This window comes from Equus caballus, chromosome 19 (genome assembly GCF_041296265.1).
Source record: "Equus caballus isolate H_3958 breed thoroughbred chromosome 19, TB-T2T, whole genome shotgun sequence".
In the NCBI taxonomy this organism is placed as follows: Eukaryota; Metazoa; Chordata; class Mammalia; order Perissodactyla; family Equidae; genus Equus; species Equus caballus.
In genome coordinates this window covers 42898799-42923007 of record NC_091702.1, presented here as the reverse complement: position 1 = coordinate 42923007, position 24209 = coordinate 42898799, and the positions used below count along the sequence as shown (strand labels likewise).

Sequence of the window (24209 nt, the reverse complement as noted above, 5' to 3'; positions counted from 1 at the left end):
GAGTCCCAGTCTCCTAATGGCCAATGTTCTGATTTGGCCTGCGTCCTATCTTCCTGTCTTCCCATCAGAGGACAAATCCTCCATCTCCCAGAGCAGAGGCAATTCACTGGCTTCCCCTTTGAGCCTGGCAGTGAGGAGCCTGAGGAGTCTGTTCATTCTACTGCCTTGTCTGCCTCATTGGTCTCAATCCCACTCATGACTCTCGATATCAGAGCAGCAGAATGTTAGCAGTCCCAGCCCAACCCCCTACCCTCAGCATAAACAAGCACACTCACTGTTGGGTCTTTTTCCAGACCAGAGACAGAAAGGGAAGCAGTAGAGGAAGCAATGAAGCTTCTCAATAAATTGACCGTTTGGTAAGAAAGGAAGGAAAGCTAGAGAAGGGGGCAGTTGCTTATTTCTTGTGGAAGAAGTGTTTAAGAACTAAGTTCTCTCCATTTTGTAGGAATCTGGGAGCAGAGAGAGAGAACTGGGTCCTTTCTGCTTCAGCTAGAGCTGGTTTGGATGCCTGCCCCTTCGCTGGAGAAGTTTCCAGTCTTTGTAGTCAGTGGCTTGCCATCCCACCAGCTACCCAATGAGTCAAGAAACAGACTAAATTCTTCCCACCACCCCCAGCGGCAACAGTCTCCCAGCATGCCTTTCAAACTCTTCTAAGCTCCGCCAGAAAGTGAAGCATGGAAGCAACTCACCCCGTTATCCTGCGGGGCAATTCCGACTTACACCTTGATGCCACACAGATCTAGACACCAACACTTTATGGACAAATTTATTAAAGTTCAGATCATCACAATCCACGTGGACTGCTATACCCACGGTTCCTCCAGGGAATTCTGAGGTCATGGACTCAACTGAGGGAGGGAAGAGGCAGAAATCCCAAGAGGCCCAGAGGAGTTTGGGACCCTAGAGTCTGGGATGTCTCCAAGGCAGCACTTGGTTTTTATCTGTTGGGCAGAAAAGCCATCTTTGGCTGCAAAGTAAACAAATAACATGCTTATCATGTGCCAGAGATGATGCTAAGCAGTAAGAGTAGGAAGACCAATCAGGTTCGTACATAGACCACAGGAACAATGAATTGTCATGAGTGGGTATATAGAGTTTACAGGAGGGAAATGTCCAGAAGTGTGCTAGAGCCAGCTTATACTGGCTCACGAGAGCCGATCCTTGGCATCTCCCAGCTCGGAGTTCAGTAACATCATTTTAGTAGTTTGAAATCAGCTATGGTGGGAGTACTTACACCATAGAAATTGGCAAATGCTACAAATTGGGACTTTTTTGCCCCAGAGAATGGGTTGCTAAACATTTACCAACTTACTACTGACTTTCCTCTTCCCCTGGGTCGGAGTCATGAGGGAGACGTGGCACTAAGACCCTAGCAGCAGCCACCAAGCAGCATGCCTGTGAAGGGTGTAGCTTTGAGATGACCCAAGGCATTAGCCCGCAGAAGGAAGAACTAGAAAAATACTCAGGTTTGGTCATTTGTACAGGTTTGGTCTCCTGCTCTGCACTGACCTCCAGCTCACTGATCTCTGTGGCCTGGGTGCCTCCTGTTTTTTTTTTTTTTTTTTTGAGGAAGATTTGCCCTGAGCTAACCTCTGTCGCCAATCCTCCTCTTTTTCGCTGAGGAAGACTGGCTCTGAGCTAACATCCATGCCCATCTTCCTCTATTTTATGTGGGACGCCTGCCATAGCATGGCTTGACAAGTGGTGCCATGTCCGCACCCAGCATCTGAACTGATGAACACTGGCTGCCAAAGCAGAACGTGCAAACTTAACCGTTGTGCCACCGGGCTGGCCCCCTGGGTGCCTCTTGTTCTCATGAAATGGTAGGGGTGTGAAGAGGGAGAGTGAGAACAAGTTGAGTGCCACAGCTCCTCACGTTCCCAGTGGACTGGGTAGGGGTACGCTATGTTGTGGGAGCAACATGCCCAGGGGTGTAGTGGCTTCCACCAGAGTAGCAGGGGTTAGTTTGGCATGGGGTTTGCTCTCCGTCCTGTGAAGAGAAGCTTCAGACAGGTGCTTTGAACTTGGAGAGTGACCAGACCACAGTTAAGAAACAAGGCCTGTGGGAGCGCCAGGTTGTCCTCAAGTGCCGCGGGATACTAACTGAGCATCATGTGTTCTCCATTCCCTCTGGGGCAGGCTGAGGAGAGAGAACATCTGAGCTCCGAAATCTTGGAGAATGATCCGTAAAGGGTGAGATGCAGAAATGTCCCACCACCTCTCCAGGGACAGGAGTAGAAGAGAGTGGGGAGAAAAGTTCCAGAATTACTTGTTTTGGTAATTACTGAACACTGAGACAGCAGGCACCAACATGCCATTAAATACCACACCACACCTGCTTCTCTGCTCAGAGAGCTCGGGGAGAGACATGCCTGTCTAGCCAGGGACCATGTGCTGCAGACACCACAGAGATCCTCTGATCCATCGTACAGATTAGGAAACTGAGGCTGGGTGGCGGAAGGGGATTTCTTAAGAATACACAGCCAGTAAGTGGCAGACCAGGGACTGGAACTTGGGTCCCCTGAATCTGAGCTACCTACTCTCTCCACATCGCCACCCTGCCTCTCCCAGGGATCTAGGAAGCCAAAGGGTTGTCAAGACAGCCAGAGGTAAGGCCTCCTGGGAGTTTTGGGAGAAGTCATTCGGGAATGTCACTAGCAGACCGTTGTCTCTTCACAACCAGGTGCTGTTGTATATTTAAAACATCACAGTGGCTAGAAGGAATATGGCAGAAACAGACATTAGGCGCCATTGGTTCCACCAGGTTCTTTGGGGACCTTGGCATCAGGACCATGACCGGTCAGATCTTTGGTCTTTGCGGGAGAGAGGGTGCCAGCTTACCCCAAGGTAGAGCAGCCAGAGGCTGTGCACAGGAGAGGCAGTGATGGGGTTCTGGAAGGGACAGGAAAGGAAGAGAATGAGGGTTCTGTCCCAGCCCAGCTTCCCACATAGAAGGTGGAGTGGCACCTTCACCTACGGCTGAATCTTGGGCAGTGGCTCTTCTGTTATATTGTCAGGCCTCTCCCCCAGCTCCAAGACGTGAAGGCTGAGATGGTCCCTCCAAGCCCCACTCAGCAGGGAGGACAGGGCTGGGGGGTCCTCCAGGGTCAAGTGGGGAAACAGGAGCGTCTCACTCTTGACGGGGAAGCTGCACTTCTCCACGGCAGGCCTGGTGGTGCCAGGGGTCACCACAAAAAGGCGGCAGAGCCACGGCCCACCGGCCACCTGGCAGGCTGCTTGTCTGGTGAAGTTGTTCAGCGCTTGGCACAGGACCTGGTCCTTTGTCCCACCCATGTCCACCACCTCCACGGGCGACCCCAGGCCTGGGAGGCGTAGGAGGTGCCGGGGGGGCATGTAGGTGTGGGTGAAGAGCAGCGTGTAGTGGGTAGGTGCGCTCGGGAGTACCGGTGCATGAACCACCCGCTCCAGGTGCTCCAGGCCAGGCACTAGGCCCCCCTGGTGCAGGCAGCCGAAGAAGAGGGCACCCAGGGCATTGAAGAGGACCAGGGTGCCCTTGCAGGGCACGGGTTGGGTCTGTGAACTACAAAGCAGGACTAGGGGGACAAGAAGGGGGATCAGGAAGCGAGCTTCCTGGTGGCTAAAGGCCGACAGCAGGGCCATGGGCATGAAGTAGATGAGCAGGAGGTGAGCCCTGGGCCTGGAAGGCAGGCTCCGGGCAGCCAGTGCCCTCAGGAAGCCCCTTTGGGCAAAGGTCCGGAGGCAGGCTTGCAGCTGTTGCCACGCAGCCTGCAGGGCCTGGGCATGCAGCACACCGAAGAGCAGGAAGCCATTGACCGCCAGGTGAGTGAGCCGCATGTGTGTTCCATGCCTCGCCAGGTTTTGAGGATCCAGGTTGTAGCCCAAGAAGTTAGCAGGTGTAAGGACAAGGGTACTGGGTCTAGATGGACTGGAGAAATACCAGCTGTCCACAGCCACAAACACCGCTGCTGTGAGGGTCGCCCCTGGGAGCAACACGAGGGCTTCCTGGGTCAGCGACTTGAAGCCAGGGTTCGAGGCTCCACAAATGCCCCAGAGGAAGAGGGGGACCAGAGCAAAGGCCAGAAAGGTGGGCCGATTGAAGAAGCCAGCAGCCACGGTGCCTCCGAGGAGCCAGTGGCGCCACCACAGGCCTGGAGCAGGCTTCTTGGAAGTAGGGCTCCAAGCTACACGGGGGGATACCAGCACCAGCAGCCAGGCAAAGAGCAGTCCTTCGATGGCGTTGGAGAAGGTCCTTGTGTAGAAGACCAGGGTGACGTAGGAACCAGACAGCAGGACCAGGGCGTTCCAGCGCTCCGCCCCCCACAGAGGGGACAGGTGGTACACAGCCACGTCCAGGGCAAAGGAGAGGGCAGTGAGGAGGAGTCGGGGCCCCACCAGCAGCACGTAGCCACTCACTGGGCCAGGCCACGGCCCCCACTCTTCCCAGAGCTTGAGCAGCCAGAAGGCAGAGCCAGAGGTCAGCAGTGGAAAGACCACTGTGCGGCAGGAGCTGCTGGGGTGGAACTCCCAGGGCCGTGCGGCCTCTATGCCCAGGATGTCCTCTGCAGAGAGAGAAGCAGACGGGAGCCAGTTCCACGCTCAGAGAATATGGTAGACCAAATTCTAGGATCGCCCCCAAGAGTTTTCAGCCCCGCAGAATCCCTGCGACTGTGAAGACCAAGGATTTTTCTCTCGGGATTAGGTTATGTTGCAGGGGACAGCTGACTGTAAGACAGGGAGATAACTCGGGTGGGCCTGACATAATCACGCGAGCCCTTGAAAAGCAGAGTTTTCTCCAGCTGGTGGCAGAAGAGGACGTCAGAAAGTCAAACCATGAGGCTTTGATGCACCATCGCTGGCTTAAAGATGGAGGGGGCCATTGGCAAGGAATGTGGGTGGCCTCTGGGAGCTGAGAGCAGCCCCTGGCTGACAGCCAGCAAGGAAACGGGGACTTTAGTTCCGTAGTTGCAATAAACTAAATTTGTCCAACAACAAGAATGAGCTGGGCAGCAGATTTTTCCCCAGGGCTTCCAGATAAGAACTCAGCCCTGCCGATATCTTGATTTCAGCCCTGTGATACCCTGAGCAGAGGGCCTGTGCCGGACTTCTGACTTAAAGAACTGTGGACTAACAGTTTTAAGCTGCCAGGTTTGTGACGATTGTCCTGCGGCAACAGAAATGATAGGGGAGCTCAGCCCGTCTGAGGCCCCACCTGTCAAGGGAGCAGGAAGAACCAGGCCTGGGAAGTGAGGTGACAATATGCCCTGGACAGGGTGTAAGGGGAGGAGCAGGCGGAGGCTCCATTCCTCTCCTTGGATTTCTTTTTTTTTTTTTTTTTGAGGAAGATTAGCCCTGAGCTAACATCTGCTGCCAATCTTCCTCTTTTTGCTGAGGAAGACTGGCCCTGAGCTAACATCTGTGCCCATCTTCCTCTGCTTTATATGTGGGACCCCTACCACAGCCATGTCTGCACCCGGGATCCGAACCAGTGACCCCCGGGCTGCTGAAGCAGAACATGCACACTTAACCACTGCGCCACCGGGCCGGCCCCTCCTTGGAGTCCTTAAGTCTCCAAAGTCAGTCAAAAACCCATCTCTGTGATTATGAGTGTCCCCAGGATAGGCAGTGTGAGAAGAGGGGAAGGGACTAAGCAGTTGTGGTTAGAGTCAAAAGTAACTTTAGTTTGTGATACTTAAATTTTTTATAAGGAGAAAGTATTCAAGCAGTACTTATGTAATTAAAGAAATACTTGCTGCCTGGGGCTGGTATGTGACCCTGTGCCCCAGTGTCCCAGAGCTCAGAGGGGTGGCGGCGAGGGAAACGAGCTCTTAATTTCTGCACCTCAGCTCCAAGCCCCACAACATCTCATGCTTGACAACCTCGCTGGTTGTTTAGGGCTCTTTGCTTCCCCTTCTTATTCCTCCAGCCTTTTGGATGTTTTCTCTATGTCAGAAGGTGAAAGGGAAACAGAAAATCTAAGATCAGATCAATCTGGCTGCTTTTTACTGGCTCAGGTTTAAAAAAAAGTGTGGAAAAGAAGACTGGACCTTTCAACTTAAAAAAAAAAATTCCCCCGTTGAGCTCTGTGCAGAGATAGCTGGATGTCTCCTCAATATTCACTCCCTCCTGCTTCTTTAGTCTCTTTAGCTGGGCATTTGGTCAGGTATCAAGACTCTATTTTTCCTTTGAAGCTAGGTGTGGTCATGTGATACATCTGACCAGTGGGATGGAAATGGGCAAAAAGTATGTGACTTTCAAAATATGCGCTTAAAGAGAGCAGGCATGCCCATTTCTTCTCCGGTGGCTGAAAAGATTTGGTTTTAGACTTGATGGGTGGGGCTGAAGCAGCCATCTTGAACCATGAGGAGGAAGCAGTGTGCCCCAAGCATCTGAAAAGCCTCAAGGTCTTTGGCAACCATCCTGATAATGTGTCTTATGCCACCTAGCAGATAAGTTCTAACAAGTGAGCATTCTAGATCTGGATTCCCTCAGCCCTTACATGAACCTACAGAAGAAAAGTTTCATTATTTCAACCACAGACCGTGTGAGCTTCCCTAACCACTGGGGAAGCCCAACTCTAAAATTCTTCCCTTGAGAAGCTCAGAACAGTTTTCATTCCGAATGACCTGTAACTGTTGGTCCAAGCAGGAAAACATCAGAGAGCATTTCATTAGTATCATCTAGAAGGTCAATGTCACCCCTTAGGAAGGAGATGAAGTCCTCACTCCCAAGTTCTCATTCCAGAGAGGCTCGTGGACTTACTGCTCATCTACACGGACATTTTTCTCCCTCCTCACTAAATATCCCATCAGCTCCTCAACCAGACTTTGCTGCAACTTATCTTAACCATACTTGGGGAGCTTTACCTGCCATGACCTCGGGTGACTGGAAGAACTCGTCCGGGTGCACGTAGCCTGTCTGCGGAAGGAGACACCACACCAGGCGCAGCAGGCTGAGGCTGCCCCACAGCACCCTGGCTGCCATCTTCATATCAGATCGGGGCCAAGACACTGGGCCAAGAGCCTAGAATGACTTCCCAGCTGCTACAGATGCAATTCTGGTTCCACAGGTCTGCATCTGCTGAGGATAACATTTGTTAGTTATTATAATGTAAAGTATAATATGTCCAATTCTGAACAAACTCAAAATGGGTGTACATACAATGAAAATGTTAATAATAATAGAAGCTATTTACTAAGTGCCAGAAACTTTACATGCATATCTCATTTAATCCTTCCCACACACTCTGGGAGAGTGGGTCTTATTATCTCCATTTTACAGATGGGGAAACTGAGGCCTCTGTTGAGTAACCTGGTTATTTGCTAACCATATTTGCTAAGTGTCTAAATATGACATTTGCTAAATATGGTATTTGCTAATATGACATTTTGCTAGGTACCTAAATATGACATTTGCAAATAGGATTAGGGTGCCTCCAAGTCTGGGTCTCACAGCTGCAGCCTGTTCACCAGCTCCGATCCACAGGCAAGCCTGGCGGCCTGTCTCCTGCACTGCCGAAAACTTGGGAACCTCAATGAATTTCATCCATTTCCCTGCCAAAATGAACGACATTCAACTCCGTTGTCTCCAGTCACTCCCTCCAACTTTCACACACCCCGGAACCTCCCTTTTGGAAGGTGATGGAAACTTACTGCTATGGTCCCAATGTTTCTGTGTCCTCCCCTCCCCCAAATTCGTATGTTGAAATCCTACTGCCTAATGGGACAGTATCAGGAGGTGGGGCCTTTGGGGGTGCTTAGGTAATGAGGGTGAAACCCTCATGGATGAGAGTAGCGTTCTTTTATTAGACCCCACAGAGCTCCCTCAGCCCTTCCACCGTGTGGGGGACACAGTGAGAAGTATGAATGAGGAAGAGGGCCCTCACCGTGCTGGCACCTTGATCTTGGACTTCCCAGCCTCCAGAAATGTGAGAAATAAATTCTGTTGTTTATTTTTTATTTTTTTGAGGAAGATTAGCCCTAAGCTAACATCTGCTGCCAATCCTCCTCTTTTTGCTGAGGAAGATTGGCCCTGAGCTAACATCTATGCCCATCTTTCTCTATTTTATATGTGGGACGCCTGCCACAGCGTGGCTTGATAAGCAGTGCGTAGGTCCATACCCGGGATCCAGGCCAGCGAACCTGGGCTGCCAAAGTGGACCATGCAAACTTAACCGCTGCGCCACTGGGCTGGCCCCAATTCTGTTGTTTATAAGCCACTGTGGGGACCTGGAAATGTCCACCCCAAGGTATGTCTCTTTGGCATGATGATTATTTGAGGCTAGTTACTTTGCAGACAGGAAAGCAACTGAAAAGTAGAATTTACTTACCCTTTGTTAGGAGACATTTACATTTGTAAGGTAAATCTCTATCTGTAAAAGGTGCCTCTCTCTTTGTACCAGGAAGAAGAAAGGAGATGAACTTCTCTCTAGAAACTCTTTTTTTTTTTTTTTTGAGGAAGATTAGCCCTCAGCTAACTACTGCCAGTCCTCCTTTCTTTGCTAAGGAAACCTGGCCCTAAGCTAACATCCGTGCCCATCTTCCTCTACTTTATATGTGGGATGCCTACCACAGCATGGCGTGCCAAATGGTGCCATGTCCATACCTGGGATCCGAACCAGCGAACCCCGGGCCTCCGAGAAGCAGAACGTGTGAATTTAACCGCTGTTAACCACTGCGCCACCGGGGCAGCCCCTCTAGAAACTCTTAATCAATGCCGAAGGCAAGGACTTAAATCTGCATTTTATTGTGCTTGTCTGGTAACCTCCTATAACTGACTTCCCTCCCCCTCCCAACGTTGGCATTTCTTTAAGGATTAAGCATCTTTCCTTAGGCTAGGAACTGATTGCTGAGCTTACCTGTGACCGGCCATCTGGAGACAATAGACTTGCCTCCTGCTACGCCCACCGAGATAGCAGACCACTACCTGCTGTGTCCATCAAGCACTGTGCCGACAGGGCAATCTTGTGACTATTGTGGGGGGCGCCATTTCAATCACATGTGAAACACCCTGTTTGGGGGTATATAACCACTCTGTGCACCCCACTTCTTCGGTGCCCTTTCTTCCTTCGGGAAGAGAGCCCCTGGGCCATGGTTCCTCATAAAGCTTTGTTTAATTTTCTCTTGCTATTCTGTCTCATGTGAATTTAACTCGTTCTCCGGCCAGACGAACCCACTTTGGATAGAGGAAATGTCGTCCTCCCCTACACCACCCAGTCTGTGGCATTTTGCGATAGCAGCCCTAATGGAATAAGACACTTATGTAACGCCTCTTGATGGGGATTCTCACTCCCTCAACTCGGGGATCAGTGGGAATCTGAGCCCTTCCATGACGGACCGATATACCAGCACCTGTGTATCATCTCTGCTGAACCGAAAAGCAAGTCTAACAACGTTTGTCATTCCTCCAGAAATACATATGGTAACTGTTTCCCGACTTTGATATTTTAAAGCCTGACTTAAACAGCTATTGTTCCCAGGTATGATAGCGCATCATAACAGAGGAGACCAGATGAAGTGAAGCAACAGAACAGGAATCTGGCAGATGTTGACAAGGAGCCTCTTGAAACTCACTACAACCTCGTACGTAGAGCTTGAAAGATAGGTTTTGCTGCATCTGCTCAAACTTTCCAACTGAATCGTACAGACTCTTCTTCCGGAGCCAGTGAATATCCTGACTTTTAGAGTTTTCAGATAGAAGATGAGGCCAAACTTCTTAGTGCTGAGATGCAAAGGTGGAATCAGAATATTCTTCTTCATCAACAGCCCAAATGATGCAAATGATACTGCAGGGTTGGGGGAGGGCGGGGAGGCGGGGGTGTTGGAGACAGCCGTGGAGGGGAAGCACAGTATCCACCATAGAGACGCGGACTTTGGGGTCCTGCAGGCCTGGTTCAAATGACTCTGCCGTTAGTAGCTGTGTTACCTTGGGCCAGTTGCTTATATCCCTAAACCTCAGGCTCCTCATCAGGGAATTCAGACGCTAACATCAACCTCAAGGACTTGAGGGAGATTTAAAGAGCTGATGCATGGGGGGCACTTAGTGTACAGAGCCTGCATTTGTAAGTGATCAGTGTGAGGTTGCTATTATGACTCTGAGGCACAAATAATAAAATCCAGGCTGCTCCAGACACTCTAGGAGATCCTCGAAATCAGCACTTATCCTGGCTACAAAAATAAACAGGATTTGGTTTAGTCCCAAATGCTAGATACATTTATGCATGTGTTTGAAACTTTTCTCTAAGTACAGAACTTTTATTCCATGATTAGAATAAAATGCCAAATCCATTACACTTGAGGAGTAAATGACAAGCAGTAAGATATACTGGAGTATATGAAGAAGTCATTTGGTTTAAAACTAAACCAACCTTGACCTTGTTTTTCCAGAAGGATCTGATGTGGCCTATTGAGCATGCACTGTGTATCTGCTTTAAACATTTACAATGTCCCAAAGCCAAGAATGATGCCCTTAAAGATAGTGATGCTGGGGCTGGCCCGGTGGCACAGTGGTTAACTGCACATGTTCCACTTCTCGGTGGCCTGGGGTTTGCTGGTTCGGATCCCGGGTGTGGACGTGGCACTGCTTGGCACACCATGCTGTGGTAGGCATCCCACATATAAAGTAGAGGAAGATGGGCATGGATGTTAGCTCAGGGCCAGTCTTCCTCAGCGAAAAGAGGAGGATTGGCAGCAGTTAGCTCAGGGCTAATCTTCCTCAAAAACAAAACAAAACAAAACAAACAAACAAAAAGATAGTGATGTTGCCTCCCCCATATCAGCATTTCTTTAAGGATAAGCATTTCTTCCCAGAAACTAAGGATTAATTACCAACCATTGTGTTCACTTTGTGAGTGAAGCCATTCCTGAGGGTTACTGTAAATATTCAATAAGATTACCTTTCAACATTCTGTTATGAAAAGAAGTTAATCTTGTCAATTTGCTGTTTTAACCCAGGGGGTAACTCAAGGGTCACAGGGATTTATGAGCTTGTTTTACAGAAGAAAGAGAATGCCTTCAAGGGTCACCAGATAACCAGCCCCCAGCTGCTGTTGACCCTACAAGTCAGATTGCCCAGGGGCTTATTGGGAGGGAAAGAAACACGGATTACCCCTTTGTTTCTCTGAAAATCCTCCTGCCACATCGGTTAGCTCTGTAAAACCCCCTGCCTTCTTCTCTTGTTAAGGCAGATTTGAGAGAACCCATGCTCTGCCTTCTCGTTTTGGCAAATTTGAACAAACTTTTCTCCATCTTAAAGCACCAGTGTCTCAGTGTTTGGCTTCATGTGCATCAGGCACACGAACTTGAGATTAAGAGGTTCAAACTTAAGAGTAAGAGGTTTGGTATCAAGAACTGCATCCCTCACCCCTAACAACAATTTTCTGCTGTGTGGTTTGGAGTTTTATCACATCCCCAAACCCAGGTATAGACCCTGAGTGGTTTAAGCCAAATAACATTTCCCATCCCACTAGCCACACTCATTGGTTCAGGGTTGGGCACATGACAAGCTGGTCCAATTAGAGGAACTAGGAAGAATACTGGTCAAGGTGGGTCACAGCCTTCCTCTTCTCTGCCAGGCTTGGTGGGGTGAGGATGCAAGGGTGTGTGGGACATCATTCCTTTGCTAGTATTAACAGTTTTTTCCACTCTGTAGGTATTCCTATGTGTTTTGGTGAAAAGCGTGTCCTCTGCACCCTCCTGGGGTGTGTGAGCAGTCTTACACAATAACTCCACCCTAACATCCAACAGGTCTTAGACACTAACTCCACTCTAGTGTTCCAATCTCATATCCCCTGGGTTTCTCTCTGTATAAATGGGGAAAAATCATGTAGTCCTTTTAGTGTATAGCACACCTCCTTGTGGGTTACACTTTGTACCTCACCTTTAGGGACTTGCTGGCACCTGAGTCTAGTTGTAGGTCTAGAAGCATGGGGCGGGGAGGGGGTGTGTGGGTGTGGGTCCTGAGGAGAATCAGCATTGTCTTGACAATCATCTCAGGGAAGGTTATTACAGTTTCCTCCGGAAATGCAGGGTTAATCTCCAGATGGGAGTGGAAGCTCTGCTTCTACTGGTAAAAAAAGACTCATCAGAATGTACAGACACAATGTCCCCAGCTCTGTCAGGATCTTCCCACATCTCCCCATTCCAACTTTCAGGATCCCCTTCCTTCCCAATCAATGCCCTCACTTTAACAGTAGATGCCCTCTGAGGCTGCAAATTCAGTTTGCATTGTAATTTAGCCACTCACAGGAAGAGATTCCGGGTTTGGTTTTCAGCAATTTCAGCCCTGCAGGCAACAGGAGATAGGGGTCTCTTTTAGGGCAAACATAGAAGCTTTTGCATCATTTTATGAGGCTCTCGAGCTGGGAATTTGAAGCCCCGAGCTCATCCTTTTCTTTTCCCACTTTATCCAGCACAAGTAGGAGCCACAAGCCAATCTCATACTCATTTTGACTAAAATGTCCAAAGGTATCATGTACATGGTCACCCACAACTTTGCCTGGGGTATTGAAAGACGATATTTTTCATATTTCTAATGCCACATCCATCCATGGACTATCAGTGCCCTCTTTACCACTTGAAACAGAGTTATTAGTGCCTTTAAGTTGAACCACACTAGAGAACCAATTCCAGAAAACCCAGAACCTATTCAGAAAACTCATCCTTAAGATTCTGTTCCTCTAGAACCACTTCCTGTACCAAAATCTATTAGTCAGGGTTCAACCAGAGAAAGAGAACTAGTAGGAGATATATATTGAGGAAGCTTACTGTAAGGAATGGCTTATGCGTTTGCGGGGGCTGCCTAGGTAAGCCTGAAATCTGCAGGGCAGACCGTCAGGAAGGGCAGGCTGCAACTCTTGGGGAGAGCTTATGCCACTGGCCAGAGTTTCTTCTTTTTCAGGAAAGCTTTGGTTCAGCTCTGAAGGCCTCTCAACTAATTGTTTCAGGTCCACAGAGATTATCTAGAATCATCTCCCTTACTTAAGGTCAACTGATCATGGACTTTCATTGCATCTACAAAATACCTTCACAGCAACACTTAGATTAGTGTTTGATTGAATAACTGGGGACTATCGCCTGGCCAAATTGACACAGAAAACTGACCATCACATCCTAAATAATTCAGTGTTTGTAACTGTGTTTGGATTTTAGAGCAACGGGATAATTCTCTATGTAACTCACCAATAACTAGCTTCTCTACTCAACGTTCTGTTAATGATATGCGCCATGTTGTTCTCTGTAGCTGTAGCTCCTTTTCGTTGCTCTCTGGTCTTGCCTCGGATGAATGTCCTTAAACTTATTTATCCTTCTTGCTGTTGCTTATCTGCTAGGTTATCTCCAGATGTTTACAAATTTTTTCTATTCCAACAATGCTGCTATAAATATTCTTATACAAGAGTTCTCTGATGTATGTACCTAAAAATGGAATTCCTGAGTCATAGGGTATGTCTACTTTTAATTTCGTTAAACAATGCCAAATTGCTTTCCAAAGGTCCCTGCCAGACAGAAGATATTACAGTGACCATTGTTTCATATAGTGTCCAAACTGATTAATGCTTGTATTGTCATCTTGATTTGGTGAATCTTGTGGGTATTAAATACATGCGTTTCGCTGTTTACTAATGACATTGCACACCTTTTCAAATGCTTTGTGGAACGTTTTTGTTTCTTCTTCCGTAGAATTCCTTTTGACATTTTTATTGTGTGTCCATCTTTTTCTTACTATGTGTAGGAATCCTGTATATATTCTTTATAATTTATTGCATGACGAATATTCTTCTCGAATTTGTGGCTTGTATTCTTAACTCATTTTTATTCCTAATATTGGTTACCTGTGCCTTCTTTTTGTTTCTTGATAATTTCCACCAGAATTTTGTCAATTTTATGAATCTTTTTAAGAAATCAAGTTCTGGCTTTGCTTGTCTCCTTTTTTATTTTATTGAGAAGTTTCATGTGTCCAACATTATAATTCAACTTCCGTATACACTCTAGCATGCTCACTACCAAAATCTAGTTCCCATCCATCACGACGCAATTGCTCATCTCCTTTTAATTAATTTCTTTTTCTTATTTTAATTTTTTCCTTCCTTTTACTTTTTTGGGGGGTTATTTTGCTGTTTTATTTTAAACCTTCTGATATAGCCTCTTAGCTCATTAATTTTGAGCCTTTAATTTTTGAGCTCATTAATTTTGAGCCTGTTTTCTATGAGAATTATTTAAGGTTACACATTTTTCTCTAAATTCTGTATTAACTGCATTTCACAAGTTTTGCTTTGTAATATTTTCATCACCTTTTGGTTCTAAATATTTTCTAATTCCATTGTAATTTCTTTTTTGCCTAATGCTTTATGGTCGAAGCATTTCATTTTTTGATTAAGGCTTTATTTCTCCTAGCAGTTTTAGATTCACTGCAAAATTAAGAGGAAGGTTCAGAGATTTCCCATATACTCCCTTCCCCCACATATGCATAGCCTCCCCCTAGTATCAACATCCCCTACCAAAGCGACACATTTGTTACAACTGAGGAACATACATTGACACATCATTATCACCCAAATTCCATAGTTTACATTACAGTTCACTCTTGGTGAGGTACATTCTATAGGTCTGGACAAATGTATAAGGACATGCATCCACCATTACAGTATCGTATAGAGTATTCTCGCTGCCCTAAAAATCCTCTGGCTCCACCTATTCAGCCCTCCCCCACCTCTCCAGCATTTAATTTTTTGAAAGATTTTATTTTTTCCTTTTTCTCCCCAAAGTACATAGCTGTATATTCTTCGTTGTGGGTCCTTCTAGTTGTGGGATGTGGGATGCTGCCTCAGCGTGGTCTGATGAGCAGTGCCATGTCTGCGCCCAGGATTCGAACCAACAAAACACTGGGCCGCCTGAGCGGAGCTCGCGAACTTAGCCACTCGGCCACGGGGCCAGCTTAATTTTTAATGGTCCATTTTTGTAGACATTCCATAAATGCTTGAAAACACTGTATATTCTATAGTTATTGCATGTAGTGTTCCATAAATGTTCATTAGATCAAGCTTGTTAATTGTGTTGCTCAAATCTTTTATATCTTTAATGATTTTCCACTGCTTATTCTACAAATCACAGAAATGTGTGTTGAAATAGCTCATGAGACAATAAACTGTCTAATTTTCCTTGCTTTTTTAAAAATTAGCCTTGAGCTAACATCCACTGCCAATCCTCCTCTTTTTGTTGAGGAAGACTGGCCCTGAGCTAACATCTGTGCCCATCTTCCTCTACTTTATATGTGGGAAGCCTGCCACAGCATGGCTTGCCAAGCGGTGCATAGGTCCACATCTGGGATCTGAACTGGCGAACCCCCAGCCGTGAAGACCAACGTGCAAACTTAACCGCTGTGTCACTGGGCGGCCCCTGAAATATTTAAACTTAGTGCAGTTGTTGATATATTTATTTCTTCCATCTTATTTTGTGTTCTCTTTTTTTTGTGCCTTTTCTGTCTTCTGTTTCTCCTCTCTTGCCTTCTTTTGGATTGACTTTTTTCTCGTTCCTTTTTCTCTAACGGTTTAGAAGTTATGTACTCGATTTCCATTACGTTATAAATGCAGTATATTATTTAATATTTTATTTATTTATTTATTTTTAGGATTTTATTTTTTTCCTTTTTCTCCCCAAAGACCCCCAGTACATAGTTGTATATTCTTCATTGTGGGTCCTTCTAGATGTGGCATGTGGGACGCTGCCCCAGCGTGGTTTGACGAGCAGTGCCATGTCCGTGCCCAGGATTCGAACCAACGAAACACCGGGCCACCAGCAGCAGAGTGCGCGAACTTAACCACTCGGCCATGGGACCAACCCTATTTAATATTTTAATATTTAATATGCTATGTTCTGTGGTTTCGCTATATGACTCTGGGTGTGCATTTCTTTTTATCATAGTTGGAAGCTTTTGGCTTCTTGACTCTACGGATTAGAGTCCTTTGTCATCTATAGAAAGTAATCCTCCATTATTTTTTCAAATATTGCCTTTTACCTCTTCTTTATTTACTTTCCCTCTAGAATTATGATTAAATGTGTGATAGACCTTCTTGGTCTATTTTCCATGTCATTTTAACTTCTATTTTATTTATTTGTTTGTTTGTTTGTTTATTTATTTTTGCTGAGGAAGATTAGCCCTGAGCTAACATCTGTGCCAATGTTCCTCCACTTTATATGTGGGTCACTACCACAGCATGGCTGACAAGTGGTGTAGGTCTGCACCTGGGATCTGAACCCATGAACCTGGTCCACCAAAGCAGAGTGCACCAAACTTAACGACCATATCACAGGCTGGCCCCTTAACTTCTATTTTATATTTTCCATATCTTTGTCTCTCTGGGCTATATTTCAAGTAAGTTCTTCTGTCTTCCCATCCCTAATCAACCTTTCAGCTGTATTTGATCAGCTGTTAAACCTATCTATTGAGTTTTAAGTTTCAATTCTATATTTTTTATTTCCAGGAGTTGTTTGATTTTTTTACACATCCGCTTGTGATTTTGTCATATTTTTCAAGGCTCTTTTATTTATTATATTATATTAAGCATACTTATTTGGAATACTAAATCTGAATATTCCGACATCTAAAGTTCTTTGGGATCTGAATTTACTGTCTTGTTTCTACTGGTTCTCACTCAAAGTGCCTTGTTTACTTGCATACTTACTGAATTATTTTATTTGGGGGAATTACTTTCTTTGGAACATGACCTGTGGGAATTCTTTGAGGCCAGGGATGAGGCACATTTCTGAGTTCCACTGGAAAGGATTTACACTTGCTTCTTCAGGCACCTGGGGGCATTTCAAGTCTGGGACCACTTGTACTCCTATTATCGGCTCCAGGTTGTTGGTTTTGTTTTTCTTTTGGGGGAGTTGGTGCCTAAGCATGTGAATTCAGGCTGAAAAACTATATGAGGGCAGGCTCGTGGAGACAAGTTCTCAGGGGAGATTCCAAGCCCCCACGCCAATTCGATGAGCATCAAAGATCCAAGAAAGTCACTTTTCCTTGCAGCTGTCTGCAGATGGAAGAGTTCATTTCTAGGTCACTGTTATGCAGAAAATGTATCCCTCTAGAGTCACAGCTTTGAGGGAGTCTCCTGTTAGACATCCTTCTTGGGTGGGCACAGGCTCTATCTTCAAGCATCTTCAATGCTCAGGTGCACCTGTTTTTGCATATCTCTTTGAGTCCAAAGCTGACTTGAGTCCTTTGCATACCTCTCTAGGCCCCTGCTTTCGTGCCTGAGTATTCCTTACCTTTTGTTCAGCCCACATATTCTTATGTTTATTATTATCTATCTTGTATAGATAACAATCCCCGGAAAAGAAAAGAAACCAAAAACCTGAAGCCAATAATATGATTAAAAATGGTCCCAGACTTGTAATGCATGTACAATAACAATACAAGATATGTATTTTTTAAGTTGGTATAAGAAATAACCATGTCGAGAGATAAGACGGGGGTTGAGAAAAGCTAAGTTAGTTTAAGCCTTGTCAAGTTACTTTCAAGGAAGTTATGTACTTAAGAGTCAGTGATTTGGAGGGGAACAGGAAATACAAGGGGCCAGTGTTGCAATCACATTAGTGTTTTTTCAGGATGTGGCTGAAGACTACTATGGGGAACCCAGACGTCTCCACAGTTTGAGGGGGGATGGAATGGGTAGATGCTATGCCTAGGCCTCTGAAGCTGGTTCCACAACCATTGGCAGGCTGCTCCTCAGTGTATGGGAAGTGAGTGAGTTGGGAATCATGACTTGAGCATGAGACCTATGGAGCAAGTCAGCCTGTGGCCATAGGGCCTGCAAGAGTGTACGTCTGTTGTCCTCCATCCCACTGTCTCCCAGTCTTTTTTTTTTTTTGAGGAAGATTAGCCCTGAGCTAACTACTGCCAATCCTCCTCTTTTCGCTGAGGAAAACTGGCCCTGAGCTAACATCCATGCCCATCTTCCTCTACTTTATATGTGGGACGCCTACCACAGCATGGCTTGCCAAGCAGTGCCATGTCCACACCTGGGATCCGAACCAGCGAACCCCGGCCCCTGAAGTAGTTCGGATCCCAGGTGCAGACACGGCACCTGGGGTCAGAACCGGGTGGAAGGTGTGAACTTAACCGCTGCGCCACGAGGCTGGCCCCGCCCCTCTCCCAGTCTTATCCTGCCCCTCTAGTTACTACACACCCTGCCCAAGCCTCTGCCATTGGCCTGCGCTGCTCCATCTCAGTGGTGCAGGCTTGCAACAGTGGGATTGAGTTTTGTCTCTACAAGAGCAGACAATTCAGTGAGTATTTTTTCAGTGTATCCAACATATTTTTAAAACAGGAAGGGATCATACAATGTTTGCTTTATAATAAGCTTTTGTCACTTAGCAAAATATCATGAGCATCTTTCCAGACACCGTGAGCATCTCCTCCCGTCAGCTGCAAGCTCTGCATCCATCATGCATCCACTTGTCCCCTCGATTATCTTCAGTTGGCACCTTCTCTTCCACCCATAAACACATTTGATCCTCTACCATTCTTTTTTTTTTAAAGATTTTTTTGTTTTTACTTTTTCTCCCCAAAGCCCCCCGGTACATATTTGTGTATTTTTAGTTGTGAGTCCTTCTAGTTGTGGCATGTGGGATGCCACCTCAGCATGGCCTGATGAGCAGTGCCATGTCCACGGCCAGGATCCGAACTGGCGAAACCCTGGGCCACCGAAGCAGAGCACGCGAACTGAATCACTTGGTCCTGGGGCCGGCCCCTGGTTCTCTACCATTCTTAGAAAAACAGCGAACCAAAACTCTCCTTGAGACTGCATGTGCCCTTTATCTACTACCTCTGTCTCCTCTTCCCTCCAGAGGAATCCTCAAACCATCCACATTCACTGAATTCATTCCTCCTGTCTGGTTTACGGTTCTACCCAATAGTCTGCCTTTCCCCTCCACCCCTGCACGGACACAGCCCTCTCAAGAGCCTCCTTGGTTTTCTAATTGTCGAACCCAATGGCCACTTCAGGCCCTTCCACTGCATGCCATTGGACAACAGGGATCCCTTCCACGATTCCTATCTCCTTCTAGCATGTCTTTGTAGACTACAGAAGGCTGGGAAACAAAAAGCTACATCTCGTAGATTCCCTTGAAGTTGGGGTAGGCAAAATAGGTTTTGAGAATTTAGAAAGCAGATGTGAAACAGGCCATATTTCTGCAGCTTACATTGTTTTCTCCTGGCAAATAAGGTTATGACACGTGGGGTTTTCCTGCAGCAGCTTTCCCGTGCGCAGTCCCAACTTTGTGGGTACCGAGACACAACTGCAGTTATGGTGGCGTCTGGGATCTCGGCAACAGGGCTGTGTTACTAAATTCGACCGAGCTCCGAGGTGGCCTTGACACTTGCCTGATTGCCACACAAATGGCAGCTCCTCTAGTGTGTTACTTCCGGGTGTTCAGAGAATCCTTCCGAAAGGCCCAAACTACAGCCCATTCTTCCAGCGCGCCTAACGATTTTTAGTACCTAGTTCCCTGTATAAATTCTCCCTCTGCTGGCTTCTACTTCCCGCGCTGAACTCTGACCACTGGGTATCAGAGGTGGCTATAGGCAATAGGCCCTCACGGATGAGAATATTCATATGCTAAAAGAACGTAACTACATAATACAGTAGGAGTAAAGAGCACAGAAGTTGGTCATTAGATGGGAGATATCTGGAAGGTGGAAGTCAGAGAACTCATCATTTTCCCATGAACTGGCCCTGCCCCACGATCCCCGCAGCAGGGAGGGAAATGCCATTTACCCAGTTAGTCAGTCCAGAAACCCAGGGGTCATCTTCCTTCTTCATGCCTTCACTATGTGATACTAACTTTGCTTTCTAATCATTCCTTGAACCCAGCTCTTGTCCTTCATCCTCCACTGTCTCTCTCTGAATTCAGGTCTGCAGTGACTGGGGCACATGTTGCCTGAGACTCCTCAGCCCCACGGGTGGCTGTGCAGGGACTTCGGAGGGCTGGAGTTCCTGGATGGGTTACCTCTGGCTGCAAACAGCGCCCTCCTCTATTACCCCAGTGTGTCATACAAAAAGAATCATTTTCTACGCGTGCATGATGAGAAAAATACGGAGAAGCGAGCACTAGAGTGGATGGCGCCCACTCTCTGCTTTCCCTCCCCTACCTGCACCCGCCCTGGGAGCTGCAGCCAGAGGCAGTGCGTTCCTCTCCTGTGTAAGACCTCTGGGTCGGGGGCCAGCCTCTCACGACCAAGTCCACATTCCTGACTGTGGCTTACAAGGCCCCACACGGTCCCTACTGTCCTCTCTAGCCTCCACTCTCACCTCTGTGCACAGAACTTGGTGCTCCAGAAACACTACTTTTTTCCATAGTCCCCTCCTGTATTCTGCGTTGTTTCTCAGCTCGGCGTCTTTGCTTACATTCTTTCCTTCGCCGGACATGCTTATAGCATGAACGTTAAGAGCAGCTTTGGCACTGAGTAGACCCAGTTTCAAATCCTTGCTCTGTCACTTGCTCACGGCGAAAGAGCACTTAATGTCTCTGAACCCCAATTTATATCTTATCTGTAAAATGAGGATATCAATAGTACCTACCTCAGGGCTGTTGGGAAGACAAAATGAAAAAAAAAAAACTTAAGAAGTAGTTTCTTTCATTATCCATTTTGCTTCAACTGCCCTGACCCCCAGGAAGCCCTCCATAATCCCCTTTCCGCAGGACCCTGTGCCAGGCTTTGCACTGCGCCCTGCAAGGACCGCTGGCACCATCTGATTGCTTCTCTGCCCTGCCTGGCTCAGGTCCCCCAGGTTTGGGATCCATTTAGATCCATCTCAGTCCCTCGAGTCCACTTGGACGGGGCCAAGGTCAAGAACAGAGTCGAAGGTCCCCGGAAGATATGGTAACATAGCGGGGTATTGAACTTAACAAGTGCTGGAGTTCTCCAGAAAGAGACCCTCCCGCTGCTGGTCCTGCGGAGGCCGGGGCTGGAGGAGTGGTCCCTGTGCTCGCCCCCAACCGGGTGTCCTAGGTGGCGGAGCCAAGACCATGGGGCGTGGCAAATACTCACCCAAACCCAATCAGGGTGCGAGCCTGCTCATCTACGCATGTAAGCACACGGAGCTGCCGCCGCACCACCCCCCGCGCCCGCCCCCCCCCCCCCCCCCCCCCCCCCACCGCCCAGCTCCAAATCCTGCGCATTCCGCGGCCGGATGGGTATTGGAAGGGCTGGGCAGCCGTAGGCTTCAGAATAAAGAGAGAGCGACTAGGGCCGCAGAGATTCGACTGTGGGGCAGGGAAGGGAGCGGCTGCTGATACCCACAGACGGGCATCCTGGTGTGCGGGGGATGTGTGAGGGCAGGCAGCAGGGAGAGACCATCTTGGAGGCAGGGGTACACCGAAGCGAAAACCACTGCGCCGGGCGCGGGGGGAAGCTGGGGAAGGGATCACATCAGTGGGGCGAGAGGACAGGAAAGGAGACCCCTCGGCCAGCCGCCGGTGGGCAGAGACACTCGCTGGTCTTTCTCGCTGAGTCAGAGGGCCCGGGCCAGATCTTGGTGCCCCACCTTTCTCCGGCACCCACTGTGTGCCGGAGATACATCTGTGAACGAGCATGGTCCAGAGTGTCAGCCATCGCGTGTGGCTCGTTCCAAGGAGTGTGCCTATCTTCAAACTTAAAACTTCTTCCTGACAAATCTGCTAGGTCGTTGTTTACGGGAGAGGGCGGCGGGCCCAAGTTTCGGTCCCTTCTCGGGATCCGGCATTTGGAACAGGTTTTAAAGACAGCGCGGGGCGGGAGTGTTGGAGGAGAAAGAGGGCCTCTGCGCAACAGCCAAAAAGCGTCTTCTCCGGCTGGAAATGCACAAGGACCATCCTACGCAAGATCAAGGCCAAGATCTTGTTCCAAACTCCGGAGTCCCTCGCGGGGCCGGAGGGTGAGAGTGGCTTTCCCGAGTCCATTTTTCTGTTTGGTGTCTCATTTCAACCTCACCTCCATCCTGGGAGCCACGGTAAACCATGCAGGGCGCCCCACCCTGGAAGCACTAGAAAGTCTGACCCTGGCTGCTTCCTTCCTCTGGTTGCCTGAACCAACCCATGTTTATGCTATGATTAACAGAGAATGCAACAATACAGCATTAAACACACATAAGCGGGAGTGGAGGAGAGCAAGGTATCTCCACTAACTGGCGTACATCCTTTAACCATCGTGACCTTCCGCTTCCCATCTGCAAAATGGGCGCTCTGCTCTGCAGCCGAGAGTTTCCCGGTGTTAACAATTTGGACAGTGGTTCCCAGTTTTCTGAGGCGGAGGTGTCTGGGGATGAAGAATGACGTTTCAGGAGGAAAGGTGAGGGATATCCTCCTTAAGGAAAGCAGCAGCTGTCCTTGCCAGATTGTGCATCCCATGCAAAGGCTGGGACGGCCACCAACCAGAGCAGTAGGTGCTCGCCCGCAGGGTCGCCTGGAGCATCCTTGTCCACAGGGCTTTTGCCGTTTTCCGTGCCCCCATGAGATTCCTGGGCAAGGAGGCCCATCTCTCACTCTGCGGAAGGGCAGAGCTGGTCCTAAGTGGACCTCGCAAGGCCGGAGTGGAGATTCTTCTCCGCTAAAATAACGCGTATCTTTCTGTGCCCACAGGCTGCGTGCTCAGCACTTTGCAGCATCTTTTGGTTTCATCTTCACAAGGACCCTGGGAGGTGGCATTATTATATTCCCATTTTATAGATGGGGAAAGTGAGGCTCGGTAAGTTACGGAACCACCCAACACCACCAGCTGGTAGCAGAAGAAGTCTAGGCCTGTGTCCGGGTCCAAAGCTAGCGCTCTAAAGTGGAATATACCCATGGCCTCCCTTCCCCTTCTCGAGAAAACGTCAGCACGAGCCTCCTGTCTCCCCTAGGCTGGGGCAGGTCAAGGTTCAGAGATGGCAGACCCCGGTTTGGGGAAAGCTGCCTGCGAGAACGCGGGGGTCCATCGTTCCCCTGCCTGCTCCCCAATCTCCAGCACCTGTTGCTCTCTCGGCAGCGAGCAAAGGTAGGAATGGAAACAACTGCTGTCTCCCAGCTCCTCCCTCCTCGCCCCCCGCTCGACCCCGTCAACTCTCCTGGAGCTGCTGGGCCGACTCACCCGCGCGCTGCCTCTGGGTGCACCTGCGCCGCCTGCACTGCGGGTGGCCCTGAGCCGCCGGGGGCGGAGGGCGGGAGCGGGCTCCGCGTGTCCTCAACGCGGCCGCCTCTCTGCCGGGTCCAGGGAATTAGGCAAACCACGCAGTGCGCCGGGCGGGGCGGGGTGTGCGGAGAAGGCTGGAGACGAGCGCGCCGGCAGGCGGGCGCATCGGGCCGCAGCAGTGCGTCCCCCCAGGCCCGTGGAGGGCAGTGGCCATAGTGGGGTCATTATGGAGGGTCCGGTGTCCCTTGGGCCTTGGCACGCCGGGCAGTGACTGATCTCTTCCCTCTCTGCATTCCAGCTCATTCCCCCTAGCAGCCCTCTCCGTGGCAAGCCCCGCCTGGCGAGCCGCCTTTCCAGCAAGAGGGACGGTTAAGCAAAACATTTCTAGGCTATACTTCTTTTGTCATTCAAAACGAAAATTTCTGAGTTCTACGCGGGTGGGGATTTGCTGCGACTACGACGGACTGCTTTCTCAAGGGGAAGAGGTCAGGGAGGACACGGCGCCGCGGCGGCTGTCTGCGGGCCCGGTTGGAGCCGCCGCGCCGGAGCAGCAGGTCTGGTTTCACCCGGGACACCGCTCACTCCGGGCCGCCGCCGGCCGCGGCGCCTGTCATGCTGGAAACAGGCCAGCGGCGGGCACTGCTTCCCTGCCGCGCTCCGCGGGGGGCGCACGGGCGACTGCCCAAGGGCACCCAACAGCCGGGCCTGGAGGGAGGTCATTGGGCGCCCGGGAGCCCAGGCTCCCCTCTCCGACGCGCCGCCCTTGGAGGCGGCGGGGCGACGCGCGCGGGGGCAGGTGTCCACGCCCCCGGCCGGCCGCACCCCGCAGGCTGCACGGCGCAGGACGCGGCGCCGGGCCCACCCCCGGGCCCTCCGCGGATGAGCGTCCACCGCCCGCGGGCTCCAGGGCGGAGCTGGCGCGCCGCGGCGTGGCTGCGGCTTGCCGGGTCCCGCAGGGTCCCTGCCCAGGCCCGGGCGCTGGGGAGCGAGCGAGGGGGCCGGCCGGCCGCTGCGACACTGCCCCCTGGCGGGGGAACGTTTCCCTGAGCCTCTCGGCTGAGGCTGAGCTGGCGCACAGAGCCTAG

At 49.3% G+C, this 24209-nt stretch overlaps 1 protein-coding gene across 2 annotated transcripts; it reads right to left on the bottom strand.

Annotated features, from left to right (window-relative positions):
- Positions 1-750: 750 nt before the first annotated feature.
- PIGZ (phosphatidylinositol glycan anchor biosynthesis class Z) lies at positions 751-23990 on the bottom strand. Of its 2 annotated transcripts, none has more exons than XM_070243511.1 (3): positions 23083-23990; positions 6846-7059; positions 751-4541 (listed from the first exon to the last, which is right to left on the bottom strand). In XM_070243511.1, exons 2-3 carry the CDS (start codon positions 6967-6969, stop codon positions 2974-2976), a joined length of 1692 nt encoding a protein of 563 aa, XP_070099612.1. In that variant the 5' UTR covers positions 6970-7059; positions 23083-23990; the 3' UTR covers positions 751-2973. The 2 variants fall into 2 exon arrangements, with proteins under 2 accessions (XP_070099612.1, XP_001916639.2); XM_001916604.5 differs by having other exon boundaries at positions 6846-7056; positions 23083-23910.
- Between the last annotated feature and the right edge of the window lie 219 nt (positions 23991-24209).